General features: G+C 49.3%; 4 protein-coding genes across 11 annotated transcripts; 1 reads left to right on the top strand and 3 right to left on the bottom strand.

Moving 5' to 3' along the window:
- Positions 1 to 12,461: 12,461 nt before the first annotated feature.
- LOC117851428 (uncharacterized) lies at positions 12,462 to 15,469 on the bottom strand. The gene is made up of 4 exons (XM_034733247.2): positions 15,319 to 15,469; positions 15,045 to 15,204; positions 14,127 to 14,206; positions 12,462 to 12,793 (listed from the first exon to the last, which is right to left on the bottom strand). Exons 2-4 carry the CDS (start codon positions 15,156 to 15,158, stop codon positions 12,703 to 12,705), a joined length of 285 nt encoding a protein of 94 aa, XP_034589138.1. The 5' UTR covers positions 15,159 to 15,204; positions 15,319 to 15,469; the 3' UTR covers positions 12,462 to 12,702.
- Positions 15,470 to 15,605: 136 nt separating this feature from the next.
- LOC117852905 (small ribosomal subunit protein uS11z) lies at positions 15,606 to 17,654 on the top strand. Its single transcript, XM_034735212.2, has 6 exons — positions 15,606 to 15,762; positions 16,510 to 16,629; positions 16,708 to 16,753; positions 16,839 to 16,924; positions 17,120 to 17,249; positions 17,363 to 17,654. The coding sequence occupies exons 1-6, from the start codon at positions 15,760 to 15,762 to the stop codon at positions 17,428 to 17,430; spliced, it is 453 nt and encodes a 150-aa protein (XP_034591103.1). The 5' UTR covers positions 15,606 to 15,759; the 3' UTR covers positions 17,431 to 17,654.
- A 286-nt stretch (positions 17,655 to 17,940) lies between these two features.
- On the bottom strand, positions 17,941 to 19,136 carry LOC117852903 (uncharacterized). The gene is made up of 2 exons (XM_034735198.2): positions 18,836 to 19,136; positions 17,941 to 18,733 (listed from the first exon to the last, which is right to left on the bottom strand). The coding sequence occupies exons 1-2, from the start codon at positions 19,104 to 19,106 to the stop codon at positions 18,084 to 18,086; spliced, it is 921 nt and encodes a 306-aa protein (XP_034591089.1). The 5' UTR covers positions 19,107 to 19,136; the 3' UTR covers positions 17,941 to 18,083.
- A 661-nt stretch (positions 19,137 to 19,797) lies between these two features.
- On the bottom strand, positions 19,798 to 22,654 carry LOC117852904 (CRIB domain-containing protein RIC10). Of its 8 annotated transcripts, none has more exons than XM_072293327.1 (5): positions 22,008 to 22,654; positions 21,747 to 21,840; positions 21,507 to 21,601; positions 21,315 to 21,409; positions 19,798 to 20,883 (listed from the first exon to the last, which is right to left on the bottom strand). In XM_072293327.1, the coding sequence occupies exons 2-5, from the start codon at positions 21,802 to 21,804 to the stop codon at positions 20,559 to 20,561; spliced, it is 573 nt and encodes a 190-aa protein (XP_072149428.1). In that variant the 5' UTR covers positions 21,805 to 21,840; positions 22,008 to 22,654; the 3' UTR covers positions 19,798 to 20,558. The 8 variants fall into 8 exon arrangements, with proteins under 8 accessions (XP_072149428.1, XP_072149426.1, XP_072149425.1 ...); XM_072293325.1 differs by having other exon boundaries at positions 21,507 to 21,604; positions 22,008 to 22,642; XM_072293324.1 differs by having other exon boundaries at positions 21,507 to 21,604; positions 21,747 to 21,898; positions 22,020 to 22,621.
- Positions 22,655 to 24,609: the final 1,955 nt, after the last annotated feature.

The raw sequence follows: 24,609 nt of genomic DNA, 5'->3' as shown, positions 1-24,609 counted from the left end.
AACAGTAATGTGTTCTATCCCATTTGGGCCACTTCTGATCTGCCGGTCTAGGAACACATCAAACGCTGGTGTTTTTCTTCGATCGCAATGGCAATTTGGGGTGGGTGGGTGTGTGTGTTGGCTGGTCACTGTCCTGATGCATTATGAATGCTCTTTTGATAGCAGCAGTGGGTGCTGATGGTACACAGGTGCTAATGTTCAGGGCAGAGGCAAAGGACATCCGTCCGCAGTGCGCCGTCGTGTCACGTCAGATGAATGCACAAGTAGTGCCCCAATTGGGACCTTGGCATTTGGTTCCGGACACTCTCTATCATGGGACCGGCCTGTTTCTCCCGTTTCGCTTGTTTGTTCAGCTCCCAACGACTGCTTGGCGGCATGGCCACAGCCGCCGCCGCCGTTCGCGCTCAGCTAAGCTGGCCGGTTTGCCACTCCGCGCCGCCGCGGGTTGTCTCGCCTCCCTGATCCACGGCGCCGCCAGTTGATTTGTCGCGCTGCCGCCAGTGGATTCGCCTCCTTGTGTGCTTTGAAATACTCCCTCCATTCTCCCGCCAGAGTATTATCTGCTTAAAATACGTGATTTTTTAGTTTTGAGACAGTAATTCCTATGCGTCAATGGTAAAATTTTACTCCTTCCATCTATGTTTATAAAGCATCATATAACTTGGCACAATCTTCCAAATAACACTTTGACCATTCATTTATCTTATATTATATTATTTATGGTTATAAACTCACCATTACTGTAGAGTATATTTGATTACGAATCCAACCGTATAAAGTTTACATTATAAAAATAAAAAGTTAATAGTTCAATCATTGGTCAAAGATTACAAAGTTTGAATCTTGATATGCGTGTGCGCTTTATAAATAAAAACGGAGGAAGTACTGCTGTTGCACAAATCCTTTTAACTTTCACCACCATCAATATGAAAAAAATCGTGTTGATTGACAATTGATATTAGATTTACTATGAGGAATATTCTCTACTTCAAATGTGTGTCGCTTTAGCATTAGCATTATAATATGATGCTCCCTCCCTTCGATCCTAGGTATAAGTTGTTCTCGTCATATTCGCTTTTAGCACAAATATAAATTTTCAATGTTTTTAGGTACTTTTCAAGCACTCTCTTGTTTTACCATTTTGAAATTGTATGGCCAGTAAGTGAACCATTTGACGTACTAGAGTGGTACAACTTACAAGTACAGCTAAGGGTAACCAGTAGATCTAGTGATCAATCCACCATCACCTTAATCTGTGTGGCCCATGCTAAAACGACTTATACTTACAAATGGAGGAAGTAGTTTGTTAAAAAAAAACAAATGGAGGAAGTACTCTACAAATGTAAGTTGTCCTAGAGTTTAAGACATGTTTTCTTACTGCCTGCCTTCTTTGCCCTTGTTTAATAAGTGCTATCACTTTGTACAAACAAACGACCAGGATTTTTAAATGTTAAACAAAAAGAGGGCAACAATGCCATTTGACATACTTTTTTTGAATCCTTATGCACAAAACTGAAATGACCTACATTTACAATTATATGAAATACCTCTCTCAGTCTGAATTGATATATTTTCTTAGAAATTAATAGTGAAAATGTATATTTCACATACTTATGCTTAGTATTACTAGTAGGATTTTTTATATATCCTTTTGTACTAAGCATGAATAATTATGTCGCCATACTTGGAGCTCTTTAAGTCGCAAAGTGTTCTATGTGATAGGAACCTAATCAAGTCAGGGTGCCCCAACTCAAAGCAAGCCTAGGCTTGCTAGAGCTTTGTAATGTTTTTAGTTTCGCTCGGCTTAATGAAAAACGTGCAATACATTATAAAAAAAAGGAGGGAGGTGCCTCAAACAAGCATGGTATATAACTTATCTAGTTGGTGAACACTGACGCCAGCTCCTGTTCGTGAGCTCAGCACTGCGGTACACACTGTGTTTTCAACGTTTCTAGTTCTATTTTCCCATGAAGTAAAAATGGCTTCTACTTCTGATTCCTTAAAAACAAAAAAGTAAAATTTGCAAACAGTCATTTTTACTGTAAAATGGCTTCTACTTCTGAACGTACTCGATCTGCAGAGAATGGTTGTAAAATTCCCTATCTGACTCTCTGTTTGAGGTTCTAAGTGAATACGGAAACAAACAGTATAGTGCTAGTGTGCTACAAGGTACACTGTCTCTCAGGATAGACACTGGAAGTCAGAAACGCAGCTGTAGAGACTAGAAACGACTCCCCTTTCAGAGGGGTTAACGCAAAAAGGGCGCGTGGAACAGTAGCTGGGGGCGACCCTTCTTCAACCTGTGGGCCGCCGTGCGCCCGTGAGCGAGACTTGGTAATGAAAGAGCGGCCGGGCGGTGTGTCAGGCCGGTTTGAAAACTTGACCGCTGCTGCTGCAACGCCAGCGCGCCATGGCAAACCAACCAACCTTCTTTACTGCGATCGGCAGTGCGCGCGGCCAAGAAGAATCGGGTTGCTATGGCTGAGCTTTTGCCCGGCCGTGACCTGGCCGGCCGGCCTCACATGCCCACATTCAATAACCCCGGCCAAGAAGGCCCAAGCTCGGCTCCTCTCCAAAAATACCAACAGTAACCCTGCCCCAATAAATGGATCCAACCCCTCCCTCCTGTATCCGATTTCCTTTTTTTTCACTTCGGGAGAGAGAGGCTCGCAGTGGCAGCCACCATCTCGCATCAGATCTCGCTTGTACGTGTTGTGTTCGTTCTTGATCTACTGGCTGGTCATCACGCATGCTGTTATCGTTCTAGAACATGTGCAGATCGATCGATCGATCCGACAGATACGACCTGGATGGCTGGATTTTTTTTTGTCCAGCTAGCAGCGCAACACGGCATGGGCGCATGGCCATGGCAGGCACCCAATGCAGCGCGCCAGTGCGCAGGGGGCACTGCACGGTGTACGTAAAATAGGTCAGGGTTGAGCTACCTCTGGGCCACCGGAGTAACTCCGGTGCTCCTCCCGGCCGGCTGGGGCGCAGCGCAGTGGTTAATGTCGCCGGCCGATCTTGACGGGCTCGCCGCGGGATCGATCTGGTCGAGGTGTTAAGTTTCTTACTGCCAGTACCACGGCAGTGACGAAGACGGCATGCCCGCAGCGCATAGTCACCACGCGTGCTGACTGCTCACTGTCACAATGGACCGAGCTACAGCTTGAGCCTTTGCTGGTGGTAGGCTGGGCATGGCAATTACAGTGGCGTTGCCACGCGTGTAGGCCAGGCCCGGCCGGCGAGCGTCGCCGTGTCGGTAGTTGAGCTTCAAGAGCTCGGGCACGCGGCATCGGACCCAGGCGCAGCGCGAGACCGGACACGTTAAGTTGTTGACCGCGCGCCGGCCGGTTCCTGCCGGAAGCGGCGTTGGCATATGGACGCGCGCGAACAACGGCGGCACGGTCGCCCGCGCCCGGGCGGCGCTGACGACAACCACCAGCGGCGGCAGTGCCAAGACCGTCAACGCTCGTACGGAACCAAGCTCTCCCTCTCAGCATCGGTCGACGTCGATGCAGGTTTGCTCTGGGCCATGCTGTCCAACTCCGCTAGCTGCCCAGCATGTCTGTCGGTCGAGCACGCACGTCGATGGGCGACGACAGGGACGTCGTAGCCGAACGCCACACCGCCGCGAGTCCTCAACTCCTCATCTCGTTCGCCCCATTGGCGCCGCCGCTAAGCGACCGATCAGCGGCCGGCACGGGGTACCGAAGTTTTACACTCTTCACTGCTACAGTGCAAAAGTCGCGAGCGTTACGGCAGGGGACGAGGCTACGACTCTTGCTAGGCTGGTAGCTACCGGCTCGATCGGATCAGCCAGCTCTGGTCCTGAGTCATGAGTCCCGAACGTGTTCATGGGATTTAAAAACGCTACAGTATACGGCATCACTCACACGGCCATCAAATCTGGAACGCCGCTACAGTACTCGGCATCACTCATGCACGCGACGCAGCGCCGTGGGCTGGTACACACGGCGGCCGGCGCGCTTTTGGTACGGCAGGAGCAAAGTCGAGACCGTCTAGAAGCCGAGGATCCATGGATCACTGCTCACCAGTCGCGCTCTAGTTATGAGCCAGCCAATGTAGCTAGCTAGGGTGACACGTCGTGCGTGCCGGTGAGATATATAGTAGCCGCCGGCCGCCGTGCCCGTGACGAGCGAGCGCGGCGCACCAACCCTGCACGAGGATACACGAGCACCGATGGATGGATGCGCCAACGAGCGCCGCGGAGGGACGTCGTGTCAGGTAGACTAGACGGCCGTTCGATCGGTCGGTCGCCGCCGGCCCCGTGACCGATCCGACGAGGAGACGGCGGCGGTTCATCAATGTATCCCGTTGGATGTTAGCGTCGCCGAGGAAGGCTTGTTAATGCTTGGTCGAGGCGGAGCACCGGTCGGAGATTTTTCGTAGGTATAGCAGGTAGTAGGATCGCGACGTGCGCTCGTGCACGCTGAGGTGCCCGGGGCTCGTGCGCCCGCCGTGCCGTTGGCCGTTGCGCGTCGGCGTCGCGGGCGCGCGGGGAAGCCGGGGACCCGGGAGGCCCCGCGCGTGCCGTACGTGCTCGTGTCACGAGCGGGAGCGGATTGGCCGTGGGTCAACGGTGGTGGATACTGGATAGGCACGGCGACTCGGCGAGGGCCGTGGAGAGTGGAAACGACCACACCACAAGGAGACATGTGGACATGCCGTCAGAGCTTGTTCTGCGGGAAGAATCGGGCGGCTGCGGATGCTGTTGGCAGCCTGAATGTTCAGGACAACACATGCATGGATGACAGGATGAGCCGTGCCCGTGCGTGCGTGCCGCGTTCGTTCGCTCGCGGTCCGAGGCCGATGCGTGCTAGCCTGCGCGCAGGCTGCTGCGCCAGCCACGAGGTTATCTGCGGCAGAAGCTATGGATGCGGGAGATGTGTGGCGAGGTGGAGTACTGGAGTGCATGGCAGATGCCACGCCATGTGGATTTGCAGAGACTATAATGTATCAAGATAAGGAGGATCAGGACGGCATGATCGATACAAAACTTCGATGCGTGGCTGGCCCATGGCAATGCGGCAGTAACAGAAGAATGCCTCGTATGCTTGTAGGCTTGTAGGGTCCTGTTCGTTAGGCTGGAGGGGGTCACAGGCTAGGCCCGTGCAGTGCAAAAACGGCCTGCTAGGCTGCACCACGTGGAACACTAATTCCGGCCGTTTCACGCGGTGCACGTTCGAGCGGGCGCCTCTCGCGTACGCGGAGGGAAAGGTGGGAGACCTCGCGGGCCTTGGTGCCAGTTTTTTGGCCGGCTAGGGTTACCTCCCGACGGTATATAGCGGAGGTTTCCCGGCCACGTGCCCTCTCCTCCCCCAGACGTGCCGCCTCCACTCACAACTCCTCCGCTCTCCTCTCTCTCGTTCCCACTCAACTCCTCCTTTCCTCTCTCTTGTTCCCACTCGACTCCTCCTCTCCTCTCAACCCGGCGAGTTAGCCGAAGGCGACGGCGCGGCTAGTGGCGGGGCAATTGTTCCAGAGGCGTCCCTGGTCACCTTCACTGGCGGCTATGGGTTCTTCTTCCTCGGCGAGCGTGGGATCTTCTTCACCAGCGACATCGGCGTCTCTGTCACCAACCAACCCTGGATCCGTGCTTCGTCTTCGTCACCGAGCAGATCTGCTTCCTCTTCATCACCAACATCTTCGTCCCGGTCGTGACCTACTTCTTCCGCTTCACCGAGCGGATCTGCCTCGTCTACTTGTTGTTCGAGTTGTCACTCGGGTCCTCTGTCGGCATGCACGTCTACCTTCTTTTCCCCACGACGGTCATCTTCGTCTTTGCGGAGGTATGTCCCCGATCTGCTCCCCTCATGTCCTTAAGTTGTCGTTTCTGAGCTTTTGGCGATGGGATTTGGGCTCCTACGATGGATCTTTGGTACTGTTCTTCGATCTATTGAGTTCCAGGGAAGGGGTTGGTTACGTACTAGGGTTTTCTTGCACGATTAGTTGGGTATCCTCGCCGGATATGCATGTGTACTTGTAGATCTGTCATGCTTTGTTGTTACTTGAACTTCTTTTCGATTTGTTCGTACTGTTCTTGGATCTGTTCCGGTTCATTAATTGCAAATGTACATGCGTCATGTTCCTTAGTTCTTTTCTATCTATTTGTGTTGTCTATTTTGCAGGATCACCCTAAAGATGCTGAGCTGCTGAACAAGCCCATTGAGCACTATGTGCAGATGGAGGTCATCTTTGGAGGGGGCATGGCAACAGGTCGCTGGGCTATGGGTTTTGGAGAGGCGCTAGGTGTGTTCTCTGGGTTCGGGGAGACAGCGGAGAAGAAGGTAGACAAGCAGCAGTTGGTTGACCTAACTTCGACTGAGCAGCAGGTGTACCAAAAGATGGTCATGAAGCCTGTTGCCTTTGGGGAGGGTTCTAAGGCCCCTGCATGCTGCGCTGGGAGCAAGAGGAAGAGGGCTTCCATGTCCGAGGAGGAGGTACTTTTCCTCACCAACATGATAGATGTTGTGAACAACGTGGCAGCAGCACGAAGGGAGATTGGGCCTGAGCAGGTGCACCCTGACCTCTACAATGATGTGATGCTGACCCCAAGCTTCTCTGAGGAGGCCTTGATCGTTGCTTTTAGCCACCTCCTGGACAACAAGTCACAGGGCAATGCATTTGTCAAGATGGGCGATAGCCACCGCACCCTTTAGCTCAGGACCTGGCTAGGCAAGCACTACTACTAGTTATGTGGTAGCTGCTGCTGCCTTCTAGCTCACGAAAAATAGTTGAGCAAGTCTCCATCTCTGATCACTCCCTTCTTTTGCACATATCTCTATATACGTAGGTCTGACCTGTTAGGGTGTACCTGGTCTTTTGTGGTGGTTTTTAGATTCACATGAGGGGTGGCTAATTACTAATCATGTTTCATGGCAGCATGGCAAGGTTAAGAACTTTGGTACTAACTATTTGCTGAGGAATTGCATGGTAAGTGTTGTAATATGATGGATCTAGTACTGATATATGCCTGTGATGCTTGTGATGTGATGCCATGTATGCCTGTTTACATTACACTCCTGTTAGCTTTACTTAAGTATTTTGCCATGTGAATATGTTGTTGTTCTGCTTTGCTGCAATTTTATTAGTTTGCATTCTGCTGCTGTTGTTTACCTATTTTAGTTGCCTTGTTGATATGTTCCTCCTGTTCTTTAGGTTGCTATTTGACTTGGTAACATGTTCTCTTTATTTTGCTATATACCTTGTTACCATGTTGCTATTGTTCATATTTTGAATATTTAACTTGTTACCATTTTGCTGTTCTTTACCTATTGGTTTCCATTCTGCTATTGTTGTTTACCTATTTTAATTGCCTTGTTGGCATGTTCCTTCTGTTTTTTAGGTTGCTAGTTAACTTGGTAATATGTGCTATTTATTTTGCTATATACCTTGTTACCATGTTGTTGTTGTTCATGTGTTGGGTATTTCACTTGTTACCATTTGCATGCAGTTTTTTTATCTACATGACTTGTTACCTTGTTGGTTCTATTGGTTTCCTATCTTTTGGCCGGTGATGATTACCCTTGGGTAGGATAATGATAAAGTGGCTCCTGTCTTGTGGTAGAACATCCTATTCTTTGTTTGGTGTCTTTTCAACTTTATTGCCTCTGTTCTACTCTTCCTTTCTGCTCTTCTGCTGCCACTTTTGAGTCCACCTGTCTGTATGGCAGTTGGAAATTTCAATTGTAATCTGAGGCTCAACATGCATTTTTTTTCATGCATGTGATGCATCTGTACTGAGGCATTCATGTTGGGTGCTGTGAATTTGTGTTTGCATATTCGGGGATGATGAGCTTAGGGGATGCTCAGACCCATCACATTCCTCTTCTAACCTGTTGGTTTTTCTGATCCAAATGCAGTTCTTACAATTCAAGTGTTTAAGGCACGATGAGAGAAAGGTGATGCATCTGATGTCCATGTGGTGAGACCTCTATTTTGGTTCTCTTCTGATTTCCATGTATCAATTGTGTATGCGGATGATGAAAGGGTTGCGAGTTCTGAGCTTAGGTTGTATTCCTCAAGCTCGATGTGGAGCTTGGTTAAGTTGTTGTATGGTGACTTGATGAACATCCACTCAAGCTTGGTGAGTATGATCTAGCAGATGGACAGAAGCAACCCTCTCTGACGCCTTATGTGATTTCGGGTGCCGATGATATAAAGGTGGTAGTGTGCATGCCTCAAGATGTTGCCTACATACTGAGGCAAACAAGGCATGCCATGCCTTGATTGCCTCACTATTAGGCAACTCCTTGGCACACGCATCTGCACCTGTGCTGAGCCTTAGTGAGAACCCACTTAATCTCTTTTGCTGCTACCTTCTTGATTTCCTTTATAGTGGTGTTCTTTCTGTGGATGGCGACGATAATGATGATGATGATGCTCACACCGGCTACCAAACGCACCACTTTGGACCGTAGTAGGTGTTAGCTCCTATTGATGCGGTCAAGGGTTCCTTTGACTGCCTCACTAGGAGGCAACTTCTGCCTCTATCCTATTTGTTAGGCAAGTACTACACTTCATCTGAGTCATGCATCATTTATTTGCTGATGATGACTGACAAAATGGGTTATGTGTGAGGGTTTTTTTTTTCACTTTTATCTGGTTTTTCTAACTTGAATTTGTTTGTGTTGCCCATGTTGATGCTTTTACTTGGTGGCAATGAGACTTGGAGATGTTGCCCGCTGCTAAGACACATGGGAACCTTTCTCAAGGTTCCCCTGCCTATTCGTATCATAAGCTATTTTTAAGTGATGATGACTTGGTTTCATGCAATTCTGATAAATTGGTTGCTATTTTTTTCTCGACCTTGACCCATTAGTTGTTCACATCGTAGATTGATGGCTTGGTGGACATTCTTTGATCTCAAATTTGGTGTCATTGTGGTTCTCCGTGCTCTCTTCATCCATGTTGGCATTTGCAAGTTCTTATTGCCTCTGCGCCATGTTCCTGCTGCGTTTTACTTTAACTGTCATGCAAGCAAGGTCCTAATTATATTAACTAGGTTGCTAATTACCTTGTGAACTTGATGTAATTTTGTTCCTCTGTAAATTTGGATCACAATTGTACTCTTGATCTCCCTAATTATCTATATTTTTATTCAGTTTAACTGTTCTTCCTGTGATCTGTGCATTTCTGGGCACCTGGCAATGGAGGTAACCTTCACCAGCGCCAGCGCATGGTGAGAGTAACTCCCCCTGTGCAGGCTACCAAACGTCATCTTTATATGGTAGTTTGGGTTAGTTATGGGGGACCCACTGCCGGCCCACCCTAACAAACACCCTCCCAGTCCAACCAGCACCATGGGGTGCAGATTTGCCAATTAATATCTCTGCACTCCATGGGCCTAACCCGTCTGACTCGGGCCTAGCTCACCCGGCTGAGGCAGTCCAGGCTACCAAACACACCCGTAGCTTCTTCAACCCAACACACCTAGTGTGTTACAGCTGCTTGACTGGTCCTGTCGTGGCCAAGGTCTGTGGAAACAAGCACTCAACAGTGCAGAGATCAGGTCCGTTTGACCAATTTTCTTTTAGATAAAAGACCATCTCTAGCCCTGCTTTATTAAGAAAGCAAGAGGTTTATGCTGGGATTACCAGCTTACATTGTTCGAGAGTTTAAAGAGATAGCATGCTGTTACAATGAAGCTTCTAACAAAAAGAGCATGCCAGCACTCTCTAAAGCACCCTCTAAGCGAAAAGACATACATGACAGAAAACAAAAACAAAGACAGTTGTTTTCCGACTCCATGACAGTTAACAAAAAGACGCACTGAAGCTATATAACATTCATCTTTTCACTTCTCTTCAAGCACTCTGATGTCCTTCAGATCTTAACGATGACAGTTGGTGTTCAGCCGCTGAATCATTGCCTCGATCCATTGTTGCCCCTTCTCTTTGCTCAGGATCTTCCATTTCTGCATAAAAGATATTACACGATACAATCCTACATCAGGTGAAGAAATTACTACATTATTGAAAGCTAAGTTATTCCTAATGAGCCAAAGACGCCGGGCAACACATCCAAAAAGAAAAATTAAATTCATGATTTGTTTATTAGACTCCTCAATTACTCTCTCTTGAAAGTCATTTGCAGTTACTGGTACAGAACTCCACTCTAACACATCTCTACGGACACACCACACAAACTGAGCGATCACACAACAGAAGATGATGTGGTCTGTGCTTTCTAGCTGACCGCATAGTTTGCATTCGACCTCTCCAGGCCAGTTTCTTTTTTTTTTCAGTTGTTCAGCAGATTGGATCTTGATTTGCAATTTTTTTACATCTCTCTCCATGAGCTAGTTCCCGCAAAATGGCCTGGAAAAGAGGGCCAAAGATGTATACTGACCAGTGAAGCAATCAAACATCATTTATACGCAACGGGACACGTATACGGCATACCAGTGTGAAGTAAAGTATATATGAACGAACAGATAAGATATACCATATACATGTTCATCGCTGAAAGGATCACAAAAAAATTGTTGAGACGACCGACCGTGCACCCATGACCCTTGTGTAGTTGACATCATGGCTCGCGGGTTCCCGAGCAGTATAGTAGTGCGCCGTGCGCGGATGGCTGACGTGGGTGATGGACTGACTGATGGGCACGGCGAAGGCCGCGGCTGCGACGACGACGACAAGGCGACATGGCGTCGTCAGAGCTGGGAGGAGCCAGATGGTAATGGCTGATGGCACGGCAGGAACAGATGTTCTTGACAGCCATGACGATCGACCATCCTAACGGAATTCACAGGCAGCAACGTGTCAGGTAGACGGCCGATCGATCGGTCGTGTCGCCGCCGGGCGCCGGATGCCCCGTGCCCGTGACGAGCGCGTCGCACCAAGCCACCAACCTGCAGGAGGCTACCCCAAGCACTGATGGATGGATGGGTCAAGCAAGCGCCGCCGCCGACATCGTGTCAGTCAGGTAGACGGCCGATCGATCGGTCGGTCGGTCGCCCGTGAGCGATCCGCCGATGTGCCGTCGGTTCATCAATGTATCCCGGCCGTTGGCTGGTAACGTCGCCGAGGAAGGCGTGTTAATGCCCGCGGTCGATGCGGTACACGGCGGCGCCGCCGGCCGGGAGCTTCCGCGCGCGTGCACTGCGCGATCGTGTCACGCGCTGCTCTCACTCGGCCTGCAACGTAAACGCGTGTGGTAGTTAACTTTGACACCTCTTGCGTCGCGAGTCCACCGAGCGGGAGCGGATGGATGGCGGCGACGACGCCGGGGGAGAGTGAATGGTGGATGGGCGGCAGAGCGTCTCAGGCGGTCGTCAACGGTGGCGGGATGGGCGCGGCCGAGGAGACATGCATGCCGTCAGGGCTGGGAGAGGAATCGGGCGGCAGGCGGCAGCTACAGCTGTTGTCGTTGCCTGAATATTCCGGCGGAGGCGGACCACATGACATGGACGATGTGGCTGCTTGCACGCCGCGTTCGTTCGCTGTCTGGCACACCTTCTGAAACCCTTTCACTCATCAGACAACATACTGCACTGACCAGTGTAGGAATCCAGAATCATTCACGATTCATGGGAAACGTGAAAACCACATGTACATGTACATGGAAAATGTGAAAACGTGAAAATCCATGTTCCATGATTCATACACAATGGGACACATGCCCCACAGCGTGCAAGTACTCCTATGAAAACAGCAGATAGCCACAGTACATGAATGTTCATCACTGCACGCATCCCAAAAGCTGTGAAGAGAAATGATGCATGTGTAGTTGGCTCCATGGAGCAACTGTGTCCTGCCAGCTATGACCGTGCCAACGGGATTCACTGGCACATAGATCCGAGGTCGATGCGTGCTAGCGATCTGCAACGATGTCTCAGCTCGAGCAGAAAAAACAGTGTCAGTTAAGAGCAGCAGCGGCTTCGGATCCGCAGCTCGCGATGAATGCAGCGGCGTGGTGGGGGTGCAGCCGTGCAGGTGCTGCAAGCATATGCCGCCTGCATTGAGGTGAGAAACGACGACAAAAGCAGGGTGAGCAGCGGCTCACCGGGGATGCATCACGACAACTTGCTGCAGTGGCAAGGGAGACGGAGGGTGTGGCTTCAGCTTGTCCACACCAATCTGGCAATCTCCAACAGTTTCACTGGTCCTGGTAAAAAAAACTGCAGAAACCAAAATGATCGGCAGACCCCAGCAGCACAGGGAGATAGTGCCAAGGAACAGTTCATGAGTACGTCTACGCATTGTCTGAAACTCTCACCTATCTGGAGGTGTACCAATATAAGTGTACAGGAATCATAGCAATCACCATTTACACACTGCTGCACACATTATATACCAGTGTAAAGTACGAACAAACAGAGACAGACACCATACGGAATTCTGCTTCGGAGGGCATGTTTTGTGGGCTCGATCGAAGTGAGAACATGAGAACTGAGCAATGCCTTCTACTCTGAATGCCGAAGGCAACTGTGACTTGAAGTGCTACACGTCACATTTCAGTATACCAGAAAGCACCGTTCTTACATAACAAACAGCGATTTCAAGGAGTTCGCCGCCTGGAAAGGCAGCTCTGGAGATCAGATTTTATTAGATTGTAAAACACATCCAAATAGAAAGCTGCTTTTTGCTCGTATGGTATGATCCCAAGGAGGAAAATGCTGCTTGAAAGGTGAAGGGAAATATCTATGAGATAAACTAGGCACACGCTTCTTCAAGATTCAGATGCCGTTTGCTCCACATTGACTTCCACTCTTCTCGGAGGATCCAACTGCAGGTAAGTATAGGGCTCGGTTGGTTCCTCCCTGCAAAACCGCAGGTTCATATGTGAACAACTGCTGATGCTAATGAAAAGGACAATCTTTAGGTCAGAATACTCATTGCAATTTTTTCAGTGTTGAAAAAGATTTGTGGAAGAATGTAGGGCCTTTTGTATCATGGCCAAAGATTGTCTGGCGTTACCACACTTTTCTGCCTAGCTTGTGGTGAAGAAAAACGCACCATAACTTTGATAAACCTCTCAGGTAACAAAGTTTGAATTGTTAAGGCATCTTGCCACAACTCCATAAGCGTACGTGTGGGACCTAGCTCAAAAAAGGTTTGGCACGCCTAAGCTGTGAACCAACGTTTGCCTTTGAGTCAAACAGTTAGTTACTAGTTCTCCTGGGTGGATTATCATGAGCTGCATGCTCGAAATGAAGTTCTCAAGCAAGTTCGTGTTTTCGGCATAACAGCTTTCTCAAGTACTTTAATTTTTTTTCTAGGGAAAAACTTTAAGTTAAATATGTTATGGTATTAGGGTTTTTCACACCTTTTTTCAAATCATGGCATAGTAATTACTTATTGTCATTTCAGTTGTATTTAATCGCTTAAGTTGTGAGCCTTGGCTTGGTTGCTCTTGCTCCCAGCCAGGTAGCCTCAGTGCACCAACTGCCAAATGACTAACCAGGCTGAGATGTGTCCACGCATTATGCATATGTTGTTGACTAATCCTGTGCCAGATTTCACAGCTACCCAGTGCATAAATGGGCATGCCCGATCCAAGCAACCTAAGCAACTAACAGGAATACCATACAAAAAGATGGAACATCACATGTGGAAGCAAGTCGTTCTCTGAAAGAAACATGCTGATGGATGATGGCACAGCCAGTCCAAGAAGTATCCAGGCAGGTCACTCAACAAACTTTGGTGATTCACAACAATAGAGAACAGGCTTATAAAAGTTCAACAAGAATGCTACAAAACACCTAACCTGATTCATACTACTCAGTAACTGCATGACAGAATTGAGACAAAGCCATGCGTAGAATATTGCTGCTACATAAACATGTTTCACACCAACTCCTGCGGATCTCTGCAGTTACTAGTTGATATCCTCCTCAATAAATAAATAGCAAGGATATAAACAAGATAAAGTGGCCCGCCTTACCATTAAGTACACTGTAGTCTGTAAATGCTAGTTTAGATTCCCCTCAATCAGAGCTTGCCTATTTCTAATTCTATTAGTATTATCAATCAATTTAGAGCTTTAATGCATTAGAACTATCCAACAGGCCTTCACATTGTATCACAGATTTGCAGACCAGATAAGATATGCCAAAAGCATCAAACACATAAATGATGAGAAGGTACACATACCCAGGTTTCGATCGCATGCATTGCAAGAAGAGCTTGAATGGACCTGGAACTGTCTTAAATGGATTCCCTTCAAAGACAGCCTGCAAAAATAATTGACAAATGTATATTCAGCATATGTATAGGGAAGAAAATACTTAATAGTGCAGCTTTTGACCTAATATTGTCGAAAGCATGAAAAACAAATCCAAGGTTTCAGTGGTATATGGAAAACATGCAGTAAGTGGCTATGAATGATAAGTGTTCACTACAAATAATCCCAAATGGGGTAGGATCGTGGATGCTGGAAGGCTCGGTGTTAGCAGGTAGCACAGCACCATGTCATGACAGTGGGCAATTCCAACTGATTGGTAATAGTGTTTATTCTGTTCTTTTCAAAACACTATACTTATTGCGTGATTCATCAGTACATACTTTTTTTCAGTGTTTCAACAGAAACAGGAAAGTGTCAGGATGGCTTCTACACCATTCCCAAATGTGTGCTTACGCTTAATAGTAGCAGCTGCGAAAAGTAGAAATAATCCTGATTAAAGGTTGTTGAATCATGGTTTCTTCTGGGATCTATGTAGGAGGCAATAATGTGCGACAAACATTCCACGAAGACATGTCAGCATTATGAAGACATGTTCAGCATTATGAGACAACATTATGCTTAGAGTACGGGGTTAAATTGGAGTTTTAAGCCGTTCTGGCCGTGAAGCATTCACTGAAACATTACGATGCCAGCCTGATGCAGTATCGAGTGACACTAAGCTGGGCACAACCAAAATTGGTAGATGGCAGCAAGCAGATATTGGGGATATACATCACTAAGCCGGCTAAAATTTGTAATAGCTACGACCTATGAGCTGCGACAATCCTCATTCATCAGCACAATGTGCAAACCGCAAGAAGCAAACATATCAGAGAGCGAGCGGACACCTGGACGACGTCCTCGGCGCGGTCGTTGCAGCGATGCGCCTTGGGCTGCCGCGTGTCGCCCTCCGGCAAACCCCACGGGCTCTCCCTCCGCGGCACCGGCCTCTCCTCACTCATCTTCCCCCTCGTCCCGCTCTTCTCTTCGCCCCCTCTCTCCTCCTCGCTTCAAAGAACAGAAAAATGAGTCAGATTCGCCAAATCACTGAGCAAGACACAGCCGCCGACAAATTCTCAGATCAAGGCAACGCAGGAGAGGGAACGGAGTAGACGCGCTCACCGATCGACCTCGCCTCCTACCCCGCTGCGCGCTGCGTGCGTCCGGTCCCGGGAAGAGACGACGGCTGCTTCCCTTCTTCCCCCACTGCTCGAGTCGCAGAGGCGATGGAAGCCGACGAAATCAAATGGGCTGCATTCTTATCCAGCCCACTTGGCCCAAATAAGTTCGGCCCGTTAGGAGTGAAAGCCACAAAATTACCGGCCCTGGCCTAGTGTAAGAAGTGGGGTCCACCTGCAGTGACAGAAGCGCGAGGGCAAAAGGGGAATTTGCGTTGAGCAAGGGTGGGACTAAACCCTAGTGGGATGCGGCCCCGTATATAAGCGCGCACCCCTCATTCTTCGCCCCTCTGAAGTTTCGGCGGCGGCGTAGGCAGCGGCGGCGTGCTCGTGATCTCCCGCACCAGGCGCGCTCGGCTCCGGTCACCCGTCGTTCCACGCAACCATGGTAAGCGACCGTCTTCTCGTATGAGGCTCGTACCCGGATCTAGATGCAAGCATGGTAGTAGTTGGGGGTGATACTTGTGTTTGGAGGTGGGTTCCTAAGAGCATAGAATCACTGGAATTTTTTGTTGATTGGAGCTCTGGTTTGCGTGCTGGTTCATCACAATCGAGATTAGACTTTCGCTGAATTAGTTGACTGTAATTCGTACTCCTGAGCTGAAGGCTGAAGTGATGTTCTGGGGCAACATTTTTGCGAATCTAATCATACTGTATCAGTGTTCTAGATGAAGATGTTTGTTTAGCTGCCAAATGCGATGTTCTGAGACTGAGAGCAAGCGATGCTGATTGGGTCGGGTTCTGCTTGGGTTTTCAATTGTTTTCTAAGTTGGATAGTCGATATGTTCTGCAGGATAATTGTTCACAGTATATGCCATGATGTTAGACTTGTTTGAGTTGAAATTGTTGGTTTGATTAGTACTTAGGACCAATTTGCTGTTGAACGGATTATAGCAGGTTATGCTAAATGCAACTCCAGTGATTTTTTCTCAGTATCAATCCGTTAGCAAGCTACTTATGCTACTGTCCTGTGCCCAATTAGGATGGTACTTTGATGTCTTGCAGCCCCAACATGGATTATAATATTTCAACTCAGGTTAACTCGTTGTGTAGCTGTGTACTGTGGAATTGTGTCTGGTGGTTGTAACACAAGTATGATTGTTAAATGTCATCTGATAGTAGTATATGTTTGCAGTCGAAGAGGAAGACCAGGGAGCCCAAGGAGGAGAATGTCACCCTTGGCCCCACTGTCCGTGAAGGAGAGTTTGTCTTTGGTGTTGCTCACATCTTTGCATCCTTCAATGACACCTTCATTGTAAGTGTTGTATGTTTACCTGTGCATGGATCTTTCAGTTGTTTCCCAAGTTTAATTCCGTGTTGCTCTAATATGCAGCATGTCACTGATTTGTCTGGGAGGGAAACTCTGGTTCGGATCACTGGTACCATCCTTTCTCCTTACTCCATTGTCGTCAAGGATGGTAATGGTATTTACCTGTAACCATGATGTGCCAAATAATCATGTAGGTGGCATGAAGGTCAAGGCTGATCGTGATGAATCATCACCTTACGCTGCTATGCTTGCAGCTCAAGATGTTGCACAGCGTTGCAAGGTATGTGTAATGAGGTCAAGAATTTCATAAGAGATTTTACTACAAGCAATCTTCGATTCATTAATCTCCATCTCATTGATATTCATATGTTTATCAAAAGATGGTGTCAGCTTAATTAATGAGGATAATGTAAGGCTTCTGTTTTGGTTACTGTATCCAGATAAGTAATTTGTGTGTTGGGCCTTCTGTCTGCAGGAGCTTGGAATCACTGCGCTGCACATTAAGCTTCGTGCCACTGGAGGCAACAAGACCAAAACTCCTGGACCTGGTGCTCAGTCTGCTCTCAGGGCTCTTGCTCGTTCTGGCATGAAAATCGGGCGCATTGGTGAGGATTTTGATCTTGCAAGCTTAGTTTCTGTTTCGATACAGTTGGATCAATTGACTTGGCATAATTTTGTTATTTCTGTATATTGATGGCAACATTCATGTTATGTGCAGAGGATGTTACCCCGGTGCCCACTGACAGCACTCGCAGAAAGGGTGGTAGGAGGGGAAGGAGGCTGTAGGCGTCTTCTCCCGGCTATTTGCCATCTCTTGGCGCAGGCCATCAAGAAACTGGTCCTCTGTGGGTAGAACTGCCGTATGTATGCTTGTCGAGAGGAGCTTTAATTTTGCTCTATGTTGAGGATCATTTACCGTTAGTCTGAGTCTATGATGTTGCATGGATAATATTTTGGTTGAGGAATTGACTTGTCATATTTATGCTAAGACGACGTGCGTTTTCACTCTATGGAACCGTGTGTTAGACTGTTAGTAATGTACTTGTTCAGTGGCATGCCCTGCTTTGCGTGATTTTGCTTGGTGCTGATCAGAAACTGCTTTCTGAATGCGAGTACAATCTTCTTTTTTCTGGACGTGTGCTGACTCTGATCGAGGAGATGCCGTGATGGTTGTTAATCTGTCTCGAGAATTAGATTCTGAAGACGTGGATGCTTGCCTGCCTACCATCTACCACGCATCTCGGCACCTGTTCATATCGAGCATTTGAAGAATACAAATATCGAGCATTTGAAGAATACAAACAAACACGATCGCGCGTGTATTTATTATTCCACAAATATGAGAACAAATTCAAATACAAATGATCCCTCTTCACATTATCTCACTCAAGTTACACTACTGCACAAAAGAACGTGTCGTGGCAGAGATCGTCTTAGCCTCAGGCCGCAAGAATGGCGTAGCCGATGAAGGCGACGAAGCCCGCGACCGCCGGAGCAGCTGCGGCGCCCCTGTTGCTGGCGGAAGGTGGCGGCGGCGTCGAGTTGCCCCCGGCGCCGGGCGCGTTGGCGGAAGCAGACGGTGGCTGCGACGCGCCTCCTGGAGTTCCTGGAGTCGTGGACGGCGACGGGGCCATGGGTGCCGGTGGCGAGCCCGGGGTGGCCGTGGGACCAGGCGCCGGAGCCGATGCTGCCGGGGACGGCGGCGAGGTCGGGGTGGCGGCGGGAGCCGGCAGAGGAGCAGCGCCTGAGGGTGGCGGTGACGACGGGCTCAACGCAGGCGCGGCAGCAGGAGGCGGCGAGGACGGGCTCGGCATAGGAGAAGGAGACGGCGGAGACATGGTGGGCGGAGCCCCTGGCGGGGTGCGGGACCCCGGCGGCGTGCGGTCGGCGAGGACGACGACGATGAGCTTCTCATTGGCCCGGCAGCTGGCCTCGTTGCCGCTGATGAAGAAGAAGGGGCCCGAGCGGTCGAGCTTCACCACCGTGTTGCCGTCGTCGAACTTCTGGAGGTACGAGGAGGTGTTGCACGAGTTGTACGCCGCCGGCTCCACCAGGAGCACCGAGTCCGTCTCCTTCGGGTACACGAACACTGCACGTACATGTACATGATCAAGACCGGCGCATGACGAGATGATGTTTCAAGCGTCATGGCATGTGATCTCGCGGGAGAAGAAGAAGAAGAATGGCTTACGGAGCTGGTCGCCGATCTGGAAGCGGAGCTTCCCCGCCCAGGTGTTGTAGGGCTCGAAGCCGGCGTCCGGCACGCTCCAGCCTTTCTGGCCGCCGACCCGGAATTGCGTCGCGCTGGCCGCCGCGATCACCAGCGCGAAGCAGGCGAACCCCAGGCCCAACGATCTCGCCATGGCTGGAGGCTGGAAGCCTGGAACGCCACTTGCAGTGTTCGTTGATCGAGAGCCTGTGCACTTGGACTCTGGAGATGTGTGGAGGGGTGACCTGACCATCCGGGTGCAGGGGACGACCGCTATTTGTAACCCGGGTTCCGGTCTGCACGCCGCGGGCTTTACACGGTGTCAGGTTCGTTGCTTTCACCCGTTAACCACCTGGAAGGCTGGAGCCAAGTTTACCTCGCAACCCTGCGCTGTGCCCACGCGGCCATGCCAACACGCACCTCTCTGATCGGTCAGTCACCGCGCCGCTCCACGTGATCCGCGGCGGCTTGTGCTTCACGCCGCATCTCGCCTCGCAGTGTGCGCCACCGTGCGCACCGGATGCCCCGACGACGACGAGTCTCCACAGGACCCACGGCGGCGGCGACGGCTCCTCCTCGCCGGCCCTCGCGTTGCACCGGTCACAGGATCAAGTTGCCCCAAACTGTCGGTGCGCGCTTCGCGTAATCACATCGCTAAGGCATCTCGTCGGGCCACCGTGCATCGCGGATGCTCCGACGGGTGTCGACGGGGACGACGGTTCCTTCCTCCGTGCCGCGGCCTCGATGCGTAGCCGGCCAGCGTCGCTTTCAGACTCAGAGCGGCGTGTGCGATCCGTGCCTATCTGGTGCTATCCCATGCACACATGGCGAGGCTCCAGCACCTGACGCCGCTCCCCCGGTCAGCGGCGGCCCTGGAAAGTTCCTGGCCGGCGTGATGCTTCGATTGATCGGTCCAATCGGATCGATCCAGGGAAACGAACGAAGGGGAAAAGGAATTTCTTGAGCTCATTAGTCAGTCGACAGATCATACATACAGTGCGAGTCGATAACAATCTTTATCAGAAAAACAGTTCTGAACTTTCTTTCTTCTTCTTTTTTTTGGAACAAGTTCTGAAGTTTCTTGTCTTTCTTTTTAGCACAGCAGCAGAGTTTATGACCGTGTTGGCGAAGTTATTCGTGACTTGACCTGGCTGCGAGGAAATCGAACTGCACGCGGAGCCACGAGACGGGTGGTGGTGGCTCAGGCAGTCAAGCTCGACAAGGATCTTTCTCGCCAGTTGCCACATGCGACTGTCCATGGAAAACAAGACTCTTGGGGCATCAGACAACGAAGTGCAGAGCAATTCAAACAAGCACAGTATGCCCCAAGAGTTTGTTCAGGTCAAAATCCATGAATATTGAAGAGGCTGGTGATTTGTCTTCAGCCTCTTGCGAATTGTGATGCTCGCAGTTCAATTTTGTCACTTGTCAGTCCGAACAGGATCGACGGAGTGGCCGGCTTGACGTGTTCTTCACTTGCCTACCGACAGTGCTATTCAGGAGCAGCGTTCAGAAAAATCGTTCAGCAAGCGACGGGAAACACCCACAATAATGCAGCGTACCCCTGCCACGTCAGCCAATTGCTCTTTCTTCTTCACTCGGCTCCTGTCGTTTTCTCTGACGAAACTGAACTCGACCCGTCTTAACAGCACGCCACGAACCAAGCACACCAAACGGAAAACGTAACAAAGCAAATTTAACCGTGTCACGCGTGAACATGTACACTTGTACGGTGGTCGCGGAGGCGTTCTCCTCTGCTATCGATCAGGCGGCTCGTACGCCGGCGGGACGCGGCTCGTCGGAGTCCGTGCGCGCGGTGGCGGATGACGCCGTGGAGCGCCACGAGGACGACCTCGCCGACGAGCCCGGCGACGACGCCCGGGCTTTCTTCGGCTTCGTCGCCGGCTTCTTCGGGGGCGGTGCGCCTCTTGGGGTGGCGGCACCGGCACCGGCGTCGTGCGCTGCGGAGATGTCGGCGGTGCTGGCCTCTGCCGGCGGCGGCACGCCGGCGCCTACCGGTTGCTCGAAGTCTGTAGCAGACGCAACAGTGTGCGAGTCAGTAGCCGCACCAACGAACGCGTGCGTGCGACGAAAAAAAAAACAAAGGAAGACGCTACTGCACGGGTAGTCGCATTTGTTTTGGGCCGAATACAGCACACGGAAGACGGACCTGGGCCGAAGCGCGCATCGCCTGCTGCACAGAATCACGGCCATGGAAGCAACACCACACGCATGAATCATTGAGTCCTAATTTTTTTCGAACTGAAACCATACGAGGAGACTCTAGCCTGACATTGCAAAAATGAAGACAGATAGTTCTACGTGGCAAGAGCAGAGAGTACAGTCGTACGCTACTCCTGACACAAGGAATCGATCACCCCATCTTCCTCTAGTTCGTTGTATGGACTGACCTCAAGATTCATGGAGACCAAAGGTAATAAAATGAGGGCGAGCTACTTGCCTAGGGAAGCCCAGGAGGTCTGCCTCGACTGGACAGCAGAGCTTATGGATGCTCCTCCTCCTCCTCCACCTGCCGCTGCTACCTCCTCTGCTCCTCTGAATTCATTCATCTGCTTCAGATAGAACAGGCAGAAAATCATGCAGAAATCAAAATCGGCAGGTGATTGCCAAGAAGATGTTTCCTTTTTCTTACCCAGCTTGGGCAGGAGCCGCTAGCGCCGAACCCTACGTGCGACACATGCCTCACGTCTGTAGGGTACCCGATCTCGATCTCGTGCTCCCTCTGCACTGCTGGAAACCACAGAGTTTCAGACTCACATCAGTCGTCGATAAGAGCTGCACAGATCCACAGCTTACTGCATACCAACTAGCATTTCTACATATTCAGATAACCAAAGGACTGAGATTTATAAGATGGAAGAATGGCTCTTACTGAATATCTGAGCGATGATCTTCAACCCTCTGAATATGCCCTTCATCGATATCGCCATTGGCGAGGCCTTCCCAACGAAACAGAGGTTGGAATGCTGAAGGTAACCGCAAGAAAGGTTGGAATGCTGAAGGTAACGCTCACACACATCAAACCTAAAGCCGTGACATTTTCAGAATCATGCAAAGGAGATCAAAATTACAGTACGCATGAATCTGTACATGAACACTGATTATAATTCAGAACAGAGAAAGGTAGCTGTACCTTGAAGTTTACCTGTACCTATGCCCTATGCTGCAAGCAGCAAGCTTTCTTTGTTACGAACAAGCAGAACTCGTCGGCTATCCTCTTCGTTCTGCCACAAAATGCCTGCTACACCTGAAATTCTGGAGAAAAAAATACTGCAGAGAGAGGGGAACCAGAGCTCATTATCTCTGCAGAAATTTCGGTTCAGAACTGAAGCGAGAGCAGAGAAGAGAAAGGTGATGGGAATCAGGTGGAAAGAGATCTGAACCTTCTGTATGGACAGCACAGGCCTCCTTAAATAAAGGTGATCGCAAATTAGGTGGTGTTTCCTCTTCCACTCCCTCCGGCCATCTCTTGAGACAGGTGTCTAGTCGACGCACGCCATGCTGTTGCAGTGTACCTCGAGCTTCTTGCGTCACTGTCCCTCTTAATTTCTTCTTGTTAGTAAATAGTAACTAGTGTTCTGCACAACGATCTTTTTTGAAAAGGAGGTAGCTGTTTGCGTGTCTGTTCCAAGATCCAGATGCTTGTGTTGTGTGTCGCCAGTGCAAAACATCGGTTGCACAGTCACTTTCTCTCACATAAGTGAACTTAAGTAAGTTTCAAGGGTACGCTTGTCCCTTTACACATTTAACCTAACGTCCAAAACTTTTCCGAGAACAATTTTCTCAAAAGGTTTCTGAGCCCAATTTTCAAAAAGTTTTCAGAGCACATTATTCAAAAAAGTTTTCTGAGCCAGGACACTCCACCAAATCACTGAAATCGAGTGCTGACCTGAACCTGTACATCAATCTGGTAAATATTTACATTTTGTTACATGCAGAATCTCTGGATCTACCTCATGCCCTCCAGTAAATCAGTAATATCTCATACAGGAAATTATCCAAAGCAATGCATTGTATTGCCCACCGGTTTTGGTTTTCTTGATGTAGATTGCATTGCACCAGCTCGATCACTTGATAGAGATGAGCTTTCAAGGCTGGATGTATCAATGCATGGTCATGGGGTCAACTGTCTCCATGGTCCTGTACTCCTATTGATCTTTAAGCAGCACGATTTACAGCGGCATGCAAACGTTTGGTGGCTGTACTGGAGAGCGTAAATCTGGAACAGTAAAGGATGATAAGAACAAGCTGCGCGTACTTGGTCAGGTACAATTATTTGTGTAGCATCTAGTGCAATGGAGCTTTCCACCTTTATGTAGATTAGTAGCTGCTAAATATGTAAGTACAGAATTTGATTCCTTTGGTCGGGGGTACAAGTTTTAGCTGAAAGTTCAGCGTCAGTGACCAGTTCCTTGGGTTTCACTCCACAAAATTTTTGCCCATAAAATACACTTTTTTTAATTGATCCCATAAAAAGGTTTCCATCTTTAAGCGGATTTGCTGTCAAAATATTTTTAGAATTTAATTCTTGTGGTCATTTCCGTACCAAGTATCATCTCTAGCTGTAAGTTCAACATCAGCAACGTATTCCTTTGGTTTCACTCCTCTAAATTTTTGCCTATGAACTTGTGGAAATGACTTCTTGTCGGCTCTTGTATAAAGGCAAGATACTAAAAAAAAAACTTCAGATCTCCGTTGTTGTTCTTCAAGGAGACACGGACTAGGGGTATTTACTTTATTATCTTCAAATTCATGCTTTTTCCTGATAGCTTCAGGTTTAAGAAAAATGCCAATGATGATGGCCTCTGTCGGTTTATCCCCTCTTAAAATCAGTAGGTGATGCCAAATCGACCTCATAAAGACCACACCTAGCAACTTCACGCCGCTGTAAATTTCGTTCTTGGGTGTAAATCCAACTAGCAAACCTGATAAAAACAGAATATATCCAACAAAGAATAACCACTAAAATGGTTGGGCTGGTTTAGTCCTGAAAGCCTGCTTGTGGCATTAGGCCCACTAAGTAAGTTAGCTTGGGGCTTGAGATGGGCCGCTGGGGCAAGCCTGTTGGATTTTGGAACAGAGTGATTGCTTCGAACAAGTCTTTTTCTTTGGCGGATATTGCGATAATTTTCGTTGCTTAAAACGGTGCATCTTTGTGCAGCTCTGGCCTGAAGAACTCCGATCCTGCAGAATCAAAGTTGTCGCTGGCTGGTTGGGTACATTATTTGACTACTAGAATCATCGTGGAGTACTTGGCACTGGGAGCTGGAGCAAACACCTTCAGAAGTTCAGAGTCCACGCACACACAAGAAAAGGGCCGGGTTCCGTTTGCCTGCTTTGTTCCCAGCCGAAATTTTTGCAAACTGGTCATCCGTAGGCTGGCTGCCATCAACCATGAGCATGGAACTTCTGTATGCTGCCATGGAACCATGATTTATTCTTTTCTTCTTTCAGTCGACGTTGGACAACCACCAAGGAATTCCTTGTCACCATGGATGACAGTTCAAGGCGTGTCGGTTCAGACATCACCGTCCTGCAAGAACTCCATCCACGGGAGCCCGGCCGATGAACCAAGGAAACCCAGCGCACGAAGGTAACGCTGAAGTGCAAAGCGAGCCGTGTTTCTCCTCTAAACACAAGCAAGCAAGACGACGAAGGGAGAGATGCTGCCGGTGCCTGACAATTAAAGATTCTTTCCTCGTGGCTGCGGACGAGCTGAAAGAAAACAGGCAGCG

The sequence above is a fragment of the Setaria viridis genome, chromosome 4 (assembly GCF_005286985.2).
Source record: "Setaria viridis chromosome 4, Setaria_viridis_v4.0, whole genome shotgun sequence".
NCBI classification, from domain to species: domain Eukaryota; kingdom Viridiplantae; phylum Streptophyta; class Magnoliopsida; order Poales; family Poaceae; genus Setaria; species Setaria viridis.
Note: the sequence above shows the minus strand (reverse complement) of the source record. Positions and strands in the feature narration are given on the sequence as shown.

Bases quoted from the DNA above. Each gene is read 5' to 3' on its own strand.
- LOC117852903 (XM_034735198.2), bottom strand. From the start codon at position 19,106: ATGGTCAGGTCACCCCTCCACACATCTCCAGAGTCCAAGTGCACAGGC. The intron at 18,734-18,835 runs GTAAGCCATTCT...ATGTACGTGCAG, and splicing joins CCAGATCGGCGACCAGCTCC to TGTTCGTGTACCCGAAGGAG.
- LOC117852905 (XM_034735212.2), top strand. The intron at 16,630-16,707 runs GTAAGTGTTGTA...TCTAATATGCAG, and splicing joins CCTTCAATGACACCTTCATT to CATGTCACTGATTTGTCTGG. The intron at 16,754-16,838 runs GTACCATCCTTT...ATAATCATGTAG, and splicing joins AACTCTGGTTCGGATCACTG to GTGGCATGAAGGTCAAGGCT.
- LOC117852904 (XM_072293325.1), bottom strand. From the start codon at position 21,804: ATGGCGATATCGATGAAGGGCATATTCAGAGGGTTGAAGATCATCGCT. The intron at 21,605-21,746 runs GTAAGAGCCATT...TGTGGTTTCCAG, and splicing joins GATCATCGCTCAGATATTCA to CAGTGCAGAGGGAGCACGAG. The intron at 20,884-21,314 runs GCAAGTAGCTCG...CGTCTGCTACAG, and splicing joins GACCTCCTGGGCTTCCCTAG to ACTTCGAGCAACCGGTAGGC.
- LOC117851428 (XM_034733247.2), bottom strand. From the start codon at position 15,158: ATGAGTGAGGAGAGGCCGGTGCCGCGGAGGGAGAGCCCGTGGGGTTTG. The intron at 14,207-15,044 runs GTGTCCGCTCGC...TTATTTTTGCAG, and splicing joins GCGCCGAGGACGTCGTCCAG to GCTGTCTTTGAAGGGAATCC. The intron at 12,794-14,126 runs GTATGTGTACCT...GCGGTTTTGCAG, and splicing joins TGCATGCGATCGAAACCTGG to GGAGGAACCAACCGAGCCCT.